The 12,942-nt window shown below is 51.2% G+C and overlaps 1 protein-coding gene across 6 annotated transcripts in view; it reads left to right on the forward strand.

Moving 5' to 3' along the window:
* Window positions 1–12,942, forward strand: part of SMG6 (SMG6 nonsense mediated mRNA decay factor) — a 103,985-nt gene that overhangs the window by 14,493 nt on the left and 76,550 nt on the right. For all 6 annotated transcript variants that reach the window (XM_041482416.1, XM_041482417.1, XM_041482415.1 and 3 more), the window contains 2 exons: window positions 8,515–8,576; window positions 12,129–12,274. In XM_041482416.1, coding sequence (XP_041338350.1) covers window positions 8,515–8,576; window positions 12,129–12,274 — 208 coding nt within the window. The remainder of the gene's footprint in view (window positions 1–8,514; window positions 8,577–12,128; window positions 12,275–12,942) is intronic.

Raw genomic sequence — 12,942 nt, forward strand, 5'->3', positions numbered from 1 at the left:
AAAACCACACTCCTGGTCTCGCTGGGTTTGAGACGTGACACTCAGCCATGCAGTTCAGCCCTGGCTTTCTTTGCCTGCCAGTTGTGCACCATCCCTGCTTGCACTTCGTTTTTTTTTAATAAATTGTGTTTTCACTTCAAATTGCTGATAAAAACCTTCTCAGCTTCAATTCCTGTGTTAGCAATCCAACCAGAAAATGCTGTTTCCACTTTGCCTGGGCTCGTGATGTTCTGTGGATGCTCAGTGCTGCTCCACCAGAGCCCAATCCAGCCTGTGCATTCATGTCATGTAGAACCCAAATGATCCTTTCCAGCACAACTTGACCTTTTGTCACTACCCAGAAAGTGAAGACTGAGCTGTTTGTAACAGTTTCCAGAAGTTTGTGTTGATAATTTCCCCCCCTCTTCTTGTTTTTAGTTGGTGGTTTTATTTAACTGTGAAGAACAAGGCAGGGACTAATGTTGCCCGAATGGGAAAGAGCCTGGCATGTTCTCCTTCTGGCATCTGGTGCTAATGTGTGTGGTGGATCAGAGGTGGGAGCACTACAAGGACATCAGTGAGCTGTGCTTTGTGAGGGACTCTGCTCTATCCCTGTGCTCAAAGAGGCTGCGGTGAGGGGAGAGAAGCTTCATGTTCCAACAAGCTTCTCATACCCCAAAACCAAGTACAATCATCCAGAAACCGCCTTTCCCTGTCAGTCACTCTTTCCTCATTTCCTCTCCTGCTGGTGCTGATCAGGCAGGGATTTGTGTGTAACCAAACCCCTCCTGCTGCTGCACACGAGGCCTGTCTCAGAGCACTGGGTTTGATGATCCTGGTGCTGCACAGTGGTGTTGGGAGGGAGAGTTTGCACTTGAGGTGAGAATGCTGCCAGAATTGGCAGTGCTGGTAAAGGAAGTGAAATGTCTTAATAGCAGGATTGGGAGATTTTCCAGAGCAGGGTGAAGGCTGTAGACACAGATTTCTCTTGAGATTTTTTTTTGTTGTTAGCCTAACCTTGATCTTTGTCTGAAGTTGGCCCAGGACAACATTTCCTGCTGTCTGTTGTAGACTTTTTGAGATTGGCACCTCGTAACCCACAGCCAAACCTCTTAATTCTGCCATGGGGAATGTTTATTCCTCTTCAGTGTTGAATGAACCATTTCCAGACAGGCTTCTATCCACTGTGAGGTGGGTACTAGGAAAGAAACTTCCTTCCGGAGGATCAGGGAGTGGAACCTGCTGCAGTCTGTGTCATTTCCTCTGTCCTTGGCTCTACTCTTCCTCCCCAGCAGATTTCACTGCTGCATAATTCCAAGTGGAGAGGGAGATGCAGCAGGGTGGACAGCTACCTGTGGGAGCAGCCTGGCTGGGAGCAGCTCCTGTTGTCCCGGGTGGGGAGCGAGGCTGGAAGAGTGGGGATGTGGAGGTTGCGTGAGATCATGCTGTCATCCTTCTGGAAGGCTCTGCCTCTGCTCAGCCTGTTGGCCAAATGTCTCTTCTCTTGGCCCAACTCCATGCTAAGCCTTTCAGGGTTCGATCTCTTCAGTCTTCACCCTTAATTTCTCACATTATCTCCCTCCTTTGTGCTTTAACCCCACGGATAATCTACTCTGGAGTAGTGAAGGAGGCTGACAGCGCCCTGAGCTGCCTTAGCAGCTGATCTCTAACGGCCAGAATTCATCACACATTTCTCTGTGTCAGTTTTCTGTCACAAAAAGGTGACTGCTGTTTATTCCTGGCAAACAGTGAGTGTTTGAGTATTAGCTGCTTTTGGTCGGCGCTGCTTTAGTGCCCATGTGGCCTCCCCCTTACCTGCTGGACACAGAAAGCTCTGCCTGGGCTTTCAGTGCTTAACCAGATGCAGCCTTGAAGTGCTGAGCGTGTATCCTAAACGACCTGCAGCACCAGAGCCAATTTGTGAAAAGTTTTGTGTCAAAAGTGAACTTGATATCTCAGCTGAGGACTCTCTGGCGTGTTTGCATAGATTCAGAGAGTTTATGGTCAGCAGGGACCATTAGATCATCTAGTCTGATCTCCTGTATATCACAGGTCCTTAAATTTCACCCTGCTACTCCTGTGTGAAGCCAAATAACTTGTGTTTGGCTAAAGCAGTACTTCCAGAAAGACATCCAGCCTTGAGAATCCACCCTTTTCCTGGGGAGTTCATTCCAGTGATAATTGCACTGGTTTTGAGACGCTTTTGCCTTATTTACAGAGTGAATGTTCCCAGTTTGTTCCTATGCTTTGCTCTTCTGCAAGTGTAAAGAGCCCTTAAGTACCATGGAGGCACTTTACACCCAGCAATCCAATTGCCTCCCAGTCTTATTTTGATAACACTGAACAGATTGAGCTGTTGAAATTTTTCACTGCAAGGCATCAGTTCTAGCCTTTGAATCACTTTTATGGCTGTTTTTTTGGATCCTTACCAATTTTTCAGCATCCTTTTAAAAATAAGGGCACTGGAGCTGGGTGCAGTATTTCAGTGTCGTCCCCCACAGTGCTGTATTTAGATGTGAATGTGCTGCCCAGTCCCTGCTCTGCTTGCACATCCAAGGGATGTGTTTAATCCTTTTTGCTGGACATTGCATTGGGAATTCAGCCATTGTGGTCCCTGAAGGCTTTGTGGAGAAGCTGCCTTGGGCACGATCTCCTGGAGACTTCATTTTCCATGTGGTGCCAGATGAATAACATGACATTTGATGCTGGAAACCCCCAGATTTTGAAGCTGTTATAATAAACCCTGTGTGAATGTTCTGTAGCCATCGTTACTGCTCCAAAAGGGCAGTTTGACAGCAGAATTTCCTTTTGTTGATTAAAAATGTTGCTAGTGAGTCTCTACCATCCTCTTTCCATCCAGTTCAGTGAGGGTCCCTGAAGTTCTCTCTTTAAGAGGTTACTGAATCAGTTTATTCGTTTAATGATAATATTTTTTCAAGAATGTTGCATATTACTAATTCATGGAAACCAAATTTAGATACAAGCTTGGTTGAAAAGGAAGTAACACACATATAAATATTCTATTTGACCTGCTTTCATAGAGTTGAGAGTTCTGCTAGTAAATTAGTTACTAAATTATGTAGAATTTATTTAGAAGTCAGATACTTGTTCTGGAGCCAGTGAAGTTACCATAGCTTGATCTTTACGTTACTAAAGCAGATAATTTTCTTCCTTAAAGTTTTTCCTTTCACCTGCTCCCTGCTGGGATGAAGGAAGAACTCAAAAGCTCACTGCTTTTGCCAGGGAGCTTCTTAAATTCCTCTTTTTCTCTTGCTGGGTTGATGGCTTGTAACTCTTACAGCCATGAGATGTGTCCTGGAGCTGCTGCACTGCAAAAGACCAGGGAACTGCAGGAGTGTCTCAGTGTCTCTTTACCTGTAAATTAATTTTTTTGTATGCCTCAAGGCCATGATGCATCAGGGTTCCCTCTCTCTTCCATGTCACAGCAAATTGGATTTTATATTTGTGCTGTGTCTGATGTTAAGTAGCAGGATTTTCACTGGAATTGCTTTTACTGCTACAGAAATGAATCCATTTGAGGGCAGGACATTGCTCTGCTAAGCAGAAACCTGCACCAAACACGTGGCACGAAGCAGCCAAGGCAAGCCCTGTATCCATTTGTGGTTGCAGGTGGTATATGAAGAGAAGTGATTATGGTAATTAGCCCAGCTGGAATTTGCCCACAGCTCTGTGGGTACCTTGTAAACACTGCAAAAATGCCAGACAATTTTAACAGCCCTTTTGTCTCATCTCCTTTATGTAGGTAGCCATTTGCACAAAACCATTTCCACCAGCACTTTGGTGGGGTTGCACCTGTAGCAGTAAAAATTCCTCCTGCTATCCTGCCAGTCGAGCCCACTGCAGCATTCTGGGCTTTTCAGGAATCTCTGTATCAGTGTTGGACTGGGTGCTCTGAGAGAGCTGCCTGTGGAAAAAGAGGAATAATCTTAATGTGGTATATCTAACCCTTGAGCTGGGAGTGAGAATATGGCACGTTTTGAGTGCCTGGATGTTATTTCTCACAGTTCTCAGCAAGGAAGCTGTGCCTGGAAAAGCCTGACTGCCCAAGAAACCCTGAAAATATTTGGGATGAGTGTGGTACGTGTTTTGGAGCAGAGCTGTGTGGCTCTGTGGTCTGTATCCCAACCCCTTGTCACTGAGGAGACCCTCAGACTCAGGAGAACATCCTGCTGTGCTCCAGGCCCTTCCACTCCAGTGGAGACAGCACATTTGTTACAGGCAGTTTTGCATCTGGTCTCTTGATTAATGGACTTGTCTCTTGCAGCCTATTTTGACTCTGACACCGCTTTCTGCTCCACAGATGCTTTGCTGATGTTGAAGAAAGTTTGCCTCGCTTGATAAAGACCAGATCCTGGAATTTACTTCCAAACCTGAAGTAACAATTTTTAACTTGAAACGCTTTTTCCCCAGGAGTCACTTCTCCAGAATCTTTCCCTTATTTGGTGCCTCCTTCCCAGCTGGGGCTGATGCTCAGGTGCCAAAGCTCTGTGCGCTCCTTGCCCGGAGACAAACGGGTTCCAGCGCAGCAGCGCCGCTTCCCAGCCCTGATCATGGCACTCCATTCCTGTGCCCTGCTGTGGCATTTCCAGCATGGCTCTGCTGGGGTGGGGGGACACCATTTTCAGTGCAGGATCTGGAGGTTAAATGTTGCTTTCTTCTCTGCTGGCTGGAGACAAGGCAGACCTTTCCTGAAGCTGCCCGAGCAGTTCTGTGTTGCTGTCAGGCCGTGCTCCCCGTGGCCTCGAGGAGATTTGAGCTGGCTGTTCAGCCCTGTTGCTATCTCTGCTCTTTTAGCTGCTCCACAAGAAGTTGTTAGTCACTGTTGATTCCTTCCATGGCAACAAATCCAGTTGGGTTGGCGGCGAGGTGTGTGAATGCTCCCCAAGCAGCACTGGGCCGCTTCCTCTGGTGAGGTTGCCTCTTCCCAGGTGGATTTAGTCTGTCTGCACATGCTGACTCATGACAGCTGAAACAGCTGTTTTCAGCTTCAGGCACTACTGTGTGCAGGGACCCCTTCTTCTTCTTGACAGCTGGTTTGTTTTTGTAACTAATGCCTTCACTATATGCTCATAACTTCCATATTGGTGATGCCCGCTTTTCAGCTGGAAGGGCCAAAATCCAGTTTTTGACATAGTTTTGTTGTTGTATAAGCTTTTCTTGATGGGCTTTTCCCAAGTGAGCAACTGGGACGATCCAAATTTGGTTTCCTGTGCCAAGGAGCAGTGTTGCCCACAAAGGGCAGCAGTGTCAGTGTGCTGGGAGGCCTGGTCTGGCATCCTGATATTGGCACGAGGACCATTTTTGGGAAATCTTTGGAGGGGGCTGCTTTTGGGCTGCGCAGTCAGTGACAAGTTGTTGTGGGTCTCATGGTAGCACTGTCAGGTTAGTGAGCGTGCTGACAATGCTTTTGGGAATGTTCCTCTCCACCATGTGAATGCAGAGCAGCAGGTTACAGAACTTCCTTCCTCCTCTGTGCCAGGCCACTCATGGAGGTCCCTGTTTCCTCTCCCCATGAGAAGCTGAGTGTGATGGGAGGAGCTGGGAGGGCTCCCAGAGGCTGAGGGACAGGTGAGTCAGTAGAGAAACAGTCATCCAGAGAAAAGCCCAGTCAAAGCAGCCCCATGGCCTCTGCATGAACCCGAAGATGAAAGGTCCAAAGTTGAGCGATGAGCTCGTCAAAACCTCGAGGCTGTGAGAGAAAAAGTGGTGAAAAAAAGCGTGAGGTGCCTGCTTGAGATGCCACAGTGCTGGGGCACACAGGGCTCTGCCTGGGCTTGCTGGGGTTGTGATTTAAGCTGGCAAGAGGCACGAAACATGCTTCATTCCTGGAGGCAGGTATCACATTTCCTAAAAACAATTATAAGGAAGCACATATCTCTGTCCCAGTTCAGTGCTGGATGCTGGGGAGTGTGACTGGTTAGTCCTTGGGATTGCGAGTGAAAAGGCTGAGTGTGAAACTTGCTGTGAGAAAATGGGGGTGAAGCCAGTGTCCTGACAAGCCCTCCTGGAGATGGGTGTCTGTGGATACACTCTGGGCATGTCCCTGCTGGGTGTCACTTTCCATTCAAGGTGGGGAATTTTGGTTTTCCCCCGCTGCCAGTAAAGTGTGGGGATTGCAGAGCACTGATGGGGCCATGGGTGAATGTGGGCTTTGGAGGAAAATTTCTGCCTCATTTTCTTCCTTCCCCCACCTGCAGCCTGCTCGTGAGTGTTGCTATCCAGTAGGGATGGGTCAGGCCAGGAGCTCCTTCTCTTTTCCATATTCCCCTTCAAAGGATGCAGAGCATGGACCCCCTCTTCCAGCTCTTGCACAGGGTCTTGCTGTGGAGCAGAGCATTCCCCACCACCCCTCCAAGGCTCTTGCACTGAGCTGGAGGCTGTGATTCCTTAGATTCCTTAGGCTGTGTCTGTGATTTCAGCCTGAGCTGGTCACAAACCAGCTTTTTTGCCTCCACAAGCTGTTGCAAAAAAAACCCCCCAAAAAGCGACCTGTTAAAGGCTTCAAGCTCTCAATTACCATAGTGTCCTAAGGTGAAGAATCAGCTATATCCAGACTTCACTGGGAGAATGAATAAGGGCTTTGCTGTGCTGTCCCAGTATTCCCCAGTCTCTTCTGGGTTCCATCTGTAGAGTTAATAAAATGGTGGCAAATCAAGTTGAGTTCTAGTGTAAAGGGCTCTTTAGGGCAGCAGTAAAATAGTGAGTAAGCAAGAACCCCTTGCTGCAGGGGCCAGTTTAATTGGTCTGGCTTGTTTTATGAGACAGGTTTTATGTCTAAACTCGCACATGGCCCAGGAGCAGCTCTGCAGCAGGGCATCATTCTCCTGCATGGATCCTCCGGGAACGCAGCCGGGTTAATTACACCTCACTGAAGGTTCAGAGCAGCTGGCATCAGTCATGCCTTGAGCCCAGGGGCTCAGCAAATGAGGCTGGGAGGTGGCACCAGAGCTAGGATGCCAGTGACAATTGTCCCCTGCAGCCTGGCCTGGCAGAGAGCTCGGGAGGCACTGGTCAGTGCCTGCCCTGCGTTCTCTGGCGTGTGCCCAGCTCTTGGCTGGGCACTGCCACAGCCCTGCCAGGTGATCTTATCCTCCCCCTGTGAGGGGAGGTGGGGGAGTTGAGGCTGTAAAAGCCCTGGGTGGATTTGAGCAGCGTGGTGGTGCTCTGGGTCGCTCCTGGTCAGCGTCTCCCTCGCAGCACTCGGGGCCTGGCTTTTCTCAGCGCGCTGAGGCTGTGCAGGCACAGGCGAGAGAGGAAAACCTCCTGCTCTGGGGAAGGTAAAAGTGAGGCCAGTCCACTCCTGCTGTGACACAGCCACCCCCAGGGCCAGGCTGAGGGAGTGCTTACCCACCCACAGCCATCCTCAGAGCCGTGCAGATAAGGAGTGGGAAAGCCCAGAGCTGTGCTGAGCGAGCAGAGGTGGCCTGGAGCAGTAGTTAGTAATTATTCAAGTCAGGTTTTGGAGTCAGGGGACCAAAGCTGGGCAGGAAGCTGCCTTCACGCCATGTGCTATCAGCCAGCTCCCCTGTGTCCCCTTAGCTCCATGTCCATAGAATCATGGAATGGTTTGGGTAGGAAGGGACCTTAAAGGCCATCTTGTTCCAACCCCCCTGCCATGGGCAGGGACAGCTTGCACTAGAGCAGATTGCTCAGAGCCCCATCCAACCTGGCCTGGAGCACTTCCAAGAATGGGGCATCACAGCTTCTCTGGGCAGTTCAGTAGCTGTTGAAAATGCAGGGTCTCAGAGGCTCTGCTGGCACATCTGAACTCTGTCTCTAGCACCAGATAAATGAGGGGGTGCAGCATCACCCCAATCCTCCCTGGCTTCTGGAAGCTGCTCCTGGCAGGGCACAAACGAGTGTGGGTGCTGCTGCTGAGCTCTCTGTGCTGGCTGCTCTGCAGAAAAGTGCTGGGGAGGACATTCTGCTCCCTCTCTGCCTTGCCCAGCTGCTGCTCTGCCTCTGACACAGTTGGGAGCACAGAACAGGCTGCTGCTGCTGCTTGTGGGGTTGTTTTTCCATCGGTGGGAATGCTAGTGGGGAATGCTGCCTTTGGAGACTCCTTTTCCAGAACCCCTTAGGCTGTGCTAAGTTTTGAGTTGATGAGACAGTGGGGAGGAGAGCTTTACCTATCAGTGCCTGGGGTGCAGGAATCAGCTTTGGGTTGCTGGAGTGCAGATGAGGGGTTTGGGGTGCCCAGGGTGTGGGTTTGGGGCTCCCGGGGTGCAGCAGCCCTGTGCAGGATGACAGGACCCGGCAGAGGGTGCTGTGTCTCCACCGCCTCTCCCAGCTCCGCTTCCAGCTCCAGCTGTTTGGCACTTGCCTCTGCCTCTGTGCATGATGTTTGTAAGAGTTTGGGCATGTCCATTTGGTTCCCATCTCCAGTGCCACCCCCAGCATCCAGGCCAGGTTCTTCTGTCACTGGGGACATTCTTAATTCACAGGAAATAGGAGAGAGTTTAATTGTTTTCTCCTCTCTTTTTTTTTTTTTTCTTTTTTTTTTTTCCCATGCAGCTGAACAAAAGGTTCATCCTCAGTTTTCTCCATGCCCATGGGAAGCTGTTTACCAGGATTGGGTAAGTGTGCAGGATGTTTATTTTATTTTCCTACATTACAAGTCTTTTTGGAATTTAATATTGTTAGCAACTAAGCTGTGTTTGGAGCTGAGGGCACAGGGTGTGAATTCTTGCAGGCCTGGCCTCCTGGTTCTTATTCTCCTTACCCGCCCTCCAACCCACACTGGCTGGAGCTTGGGCTTTTCCTTTCCCCCACCTCAAAGCCCATTCCTGCCATGCCCCAGGACCCTCTGGCATAAGCTGAGCTCAGATGGTTCACACACACAGGAGGGGACTAGAGGCTGTTTTCTCTTCTCCCATCACCTAACTGTGCTCCCTCCACTTGAATTTCTGGGTTTAACCCCCTCTCTTCCATTGCCCTCACCCTGTACAAAGATGGCTCCTGGGGGTCTCAGTGGCTGTTGCCTGTGAGGATCACAAAGCTATCGAGGCAGATCCATGTGCTGGCTGAAAGCTGCCATCCAGAGCATGGCAAAACAAGCTTTACCCTTCATCTCCTCACTGCCATTTTGGTGAGAGCCCCATAGCTGAGAGCTGCCCTGGCTGTGGGAACTGGTTTGTACAAAGTGCCCTTGGCAGTGGCTGTCAGAAATGGGTTTCAAGTAATTGAACAGCTCCCCTTGAAGCAAAGCAAGCCTGATCCCAGCCTGGGCTGAGATCCCAGCCCAGGGGACACCCTTGTGACCCCGACGGCAGAGCTCAGCCTCGCAGCTGATGGGCTTCCCATGGAGCTGCCTCTGCTCCAGGTCCGGACTGGCCCTCGCTGTGTGGGAGCAGCTGCTGAGGAGAGACCCCATGTGGGTCTCTGCTTGAGCCTGCCAGGAGCTCGGAAGCAACCAGTCTCCTGAGCTCTCTTGACTCCTTCATTCTCCTGTGGAACTGCTGGCTGCAGGTCACAGGGCTGAGAGGCCTTTTCCAGGCCGTGTGGGTGCAAAGTGACAGCCTGTCCCTGCTGGGAACAGCTCAGATCCTGCCACACAGCAGCACCTCAGCACTTGCTGTCTCCAGTGCTTACAGGGGTGACCACTCAGGAGGGGCACTTTGGACCCTTCACAAAAATCAGGGGAGCAGGGGCTGGTGATTTGCTGGAGATCCAAGTGCTGACCTCTCCTGATCCACAAGGCACTGATTATCCACTCACGGGCCACCAGGCTGGCCTGCAGCAAGGAGGCACAGCTGGCTGTCCTGCCTGCAGGAAAAGAGGAGGAGAGCTGCCAGAGCCCAGGGAAGGTTCGGGAAGTGCAGGGTCTGTGCTGGAGGGCAGAGCATCCGGGGAGCTGCTGGTCCCCAGCGCTGTGGGGCCACGCTCGCGGTCGAGCTCCGGTTGAACGGATGCCAGCAGGGGATTAATGGGGATGTAGCAGAGATCAGTTGCACATTTGGCTCCTGAGGCTTTTGTGAAATTAAGATGCAGCGTTTCAGGCAGTTGCTTCCCAGGACAGTAATTTAGAAAACCCAAGTATGTTTAATGGTACAATATGCCCTGAAGTACTTAGAAGGGAACTAGAAAGTAATACCATGACACAGGAAGAGAAAATCGTCCAGCCCTGCTAAACAGCTTCCGTGCTTAAAATAGGTAAAAGGTGAGGAATAGCCAAGTCCTTTTTGGGCAGGATCTCTGGTGATTTATCTGGAAAAAATATGGAAAAGATGATGTTGTCCTAATTGGACTCTTGCTCCTAAAACCACAGGTAAGCAATTTATTAAAAGCTTCCGCTCGGCTCCTGACCTGCTGGTTCTGAGCTCAGTGGGGTTACTGCATGCTGTTCCAGATGTGCTGTGGTATCAAAGCACAGGTGGTGGAGCTGAGGAAGCCCTCACTCCTTCTTGTTGTTATTCCTTGGCAATAATCTTCATCTCCTCAGTAACAACCCATCCTGCAAAGGGCTCCTCCATCCCCAGAGTGCCGTCTGCCCTAGGAGGATGTTGCTGGATGCACTGGATGTGGTCTGAGATTTCTCAAAATTAGGAAGTCTTTAGAAGCAATCAGTTTGCTCTAATTCTCTGGCTGTGCCCCAAATCCAGGGAAGTTGCCTTTTGCAGGGAAAGCAGTGCATTTGTTCTGACAGAGCTGCTCCATTCTGCACAGCAACAAAGTACAAGGAGAGTGTTTGTTCCAGCCCGTGTTTTTGGGAAGGTGACAGAGACTTTGAACTGCTCCAGCAAACAATGCCCAGGGAGAGGGTACCCTGCTGGTAGGCAGACCCAGGTGATGAAAAGCACCCATGAAATATGACTAAGAAAGCCATTTCTGTCTTTAAAAATAAAGCTGTCACTGTCCTGAAGTCTGTTGGGGAAGCCCAGCAGAATTGCCCATGTGGGTTACCAGAAGTGGCTCATTAATCCAGCCCGTGGTGATATCACAAGATCTGAATCTCCTGGGGGGAAGAGAGAGGAAATTGCTATGGAGGCCCCTGAGGTCGCCTGCCCCAGCTCCAGATGCCTCACCCTCTGTGAGTTTTGGCTCCCTCACTCCCATGTGGGCACTTGATAATGTCACTGATAACTGGTGTGGGCACTTTCTGGGAGATACTCAGTCTGCTGGGTCTGGCTGTGGCTTTTTCTAGTGTAGGAACAACAATCAGTACAGCAAACTCTGCAGAAGAGTCACTGGGACAGGAGGACCTCCCCCCTCAGTAGTTCCCAAGGTTTTGGGCAGCTTCTTGGTTATAAAATTATCTTCATGGGATACCAGGTGAGGACTGTTGTGCGCAACCACACCTCAGTCACTTTTGGGGTTTGACCGTGCTCTTTGCAATAATTTCTGGGAGGTTGCTGAGGGTCCAACAACTTTGATAAGTGACCTCAGCTAATTCCCTGAGCGATGAAGAGTAGGATAAAGGTGTCAGATTTCCGTGGGCGCTTGTGAGTGGTGTTGAAAGCTCACCCCATCCCCAGGCGTGGCCCCGCAGCCGCGGGCTGCTGTGTCCTGACGCGCGGCAGCGGCTGCGGGGACCCGCTCCAGCTTTGACACTGTCAGCAGCTCCACCAGTCAGAGAGTCCCTGTCCTGTGGGGCTCGAAGTGATGAAGTTTAGGGGCTCAATCACAGTGCTGGGGAGTGTGTAGCCTGGGGGAGACAGGGCTCGGTGCCATGGGATCCGATGTTGCAGCGAGGAGTTCTGGAGGAAGCACGCTCTGGCTGGCATTCAATGCACTGGAATTGCCACATCCGCAATGTGGCACCAGTGTGTGCATTTTGCTGCAGCCTTGGGAGTCCCATGGGCTGCTCCTGGTCCAAGTGAGCTGCTGGCCCCTTGGCACCTCTCCCAGATTGGTAGAAGTCAGTAGAAAAAAATGGTTGGTCAGAAATGACTCATAAAGGCCGTGTTTTCCTGCCAAAAGAATGCTGCCTGTCGGTCACAGAGCAATCCCTCACTGCCCTCTCTAAGGAAGCAGCCTGCACCTTCATTCCCCACAGCTTCTGGCTGGGAGACAGCACCCCAGGGATTCCCCCTTCCCCAGGAGATGTGACACGGGCTGAGCCATGCCCACCTCCCACCCCTCATCTCAGGGCACAGCCTGCTCTCGACAGCCTCTCTCTCTGTCTGCAGGATGGAGACTTTCCCTGCCGTGGCCGAGGAGGTCCTGAGGGAGTTCCAGGTGCTGCTGCAGCACAGCCCCCCTCCCATCGGAAGCACCCGCATGCTCCAGCTCGTGGCCATCAACATGTTTGCAGTGTACAACTCCCAGCCCAAAGGTACCACGTGCTGCTGGAGGGGAAACTGGATGGGGATCAGCCATTCCCCATGTGGAGAAGGGTGGGGGACACACCAGATGGGGAGGTGGGAGTGGTGGTTGGATGCCTGTGGGTGTCAACACAAAGGGACCTTGGCTGGGCCTTTGGAGCTGGCTGAGGTGTCTGAGGAGTGAGGAGGCATCGCATCCCCCTGGAGCCTGAGTCATCAGCACAGAAGGAAAACGCTGCTTTATGGCTCTGCCTTCCCAGTGTTCAAGCTGGCCCTGCTCAGTGCCTGTGCTGGCACCAGGAGGGCTGGGACAGTCTCAGGCCTCAGCTGTTGGCTGTGGCTGCCTGTGTCCGTGCAGGTGGCTGGGGGATGTGATGCCACTCCCTGAAACACCGGGTTGGAGCCTGTGCCCCGTGGTAATTCAGAGAAAAACACAGATCTAGTATTAATTACTCTCCTCCTCTCACTTCCTCTATCCACCCAGCAGCCTGGATGGTCTCTGCCACTGACAAGTTTAATGTGCTGGGCAACAGAGGTGCCACCGAACCAGAGCCTCTTCACTGAGTTTAAAATGATGCTTCCAGGGATTGTACTTTTCCCTGTGTCCCCTCTAACATGCACTCAGCAGCAGGTAGCCAGTTCTGCCTGAGCTGTGAATTTGGGAGCAGGGATGGGGCTG

The sequence above is a fragment of the Pyrgilauda ruficollis genome, unplaced genomic scaffold (genome assembly GCF_017590135.1).
Source record: "Pyrgilauda ruficollis isolate IOZ18807 unplaced genomic scaffold, ASM1759013v1 scaffold59, whole genome shotgun sequence".
NCBI classification, from domain to species: domain Eukaryota; kingdom Metazoa; phylum Chordata; class Aves; order Passeriformes; family Passeridae; genus Pyrgilauda; species Pyrgilauda ruficollis.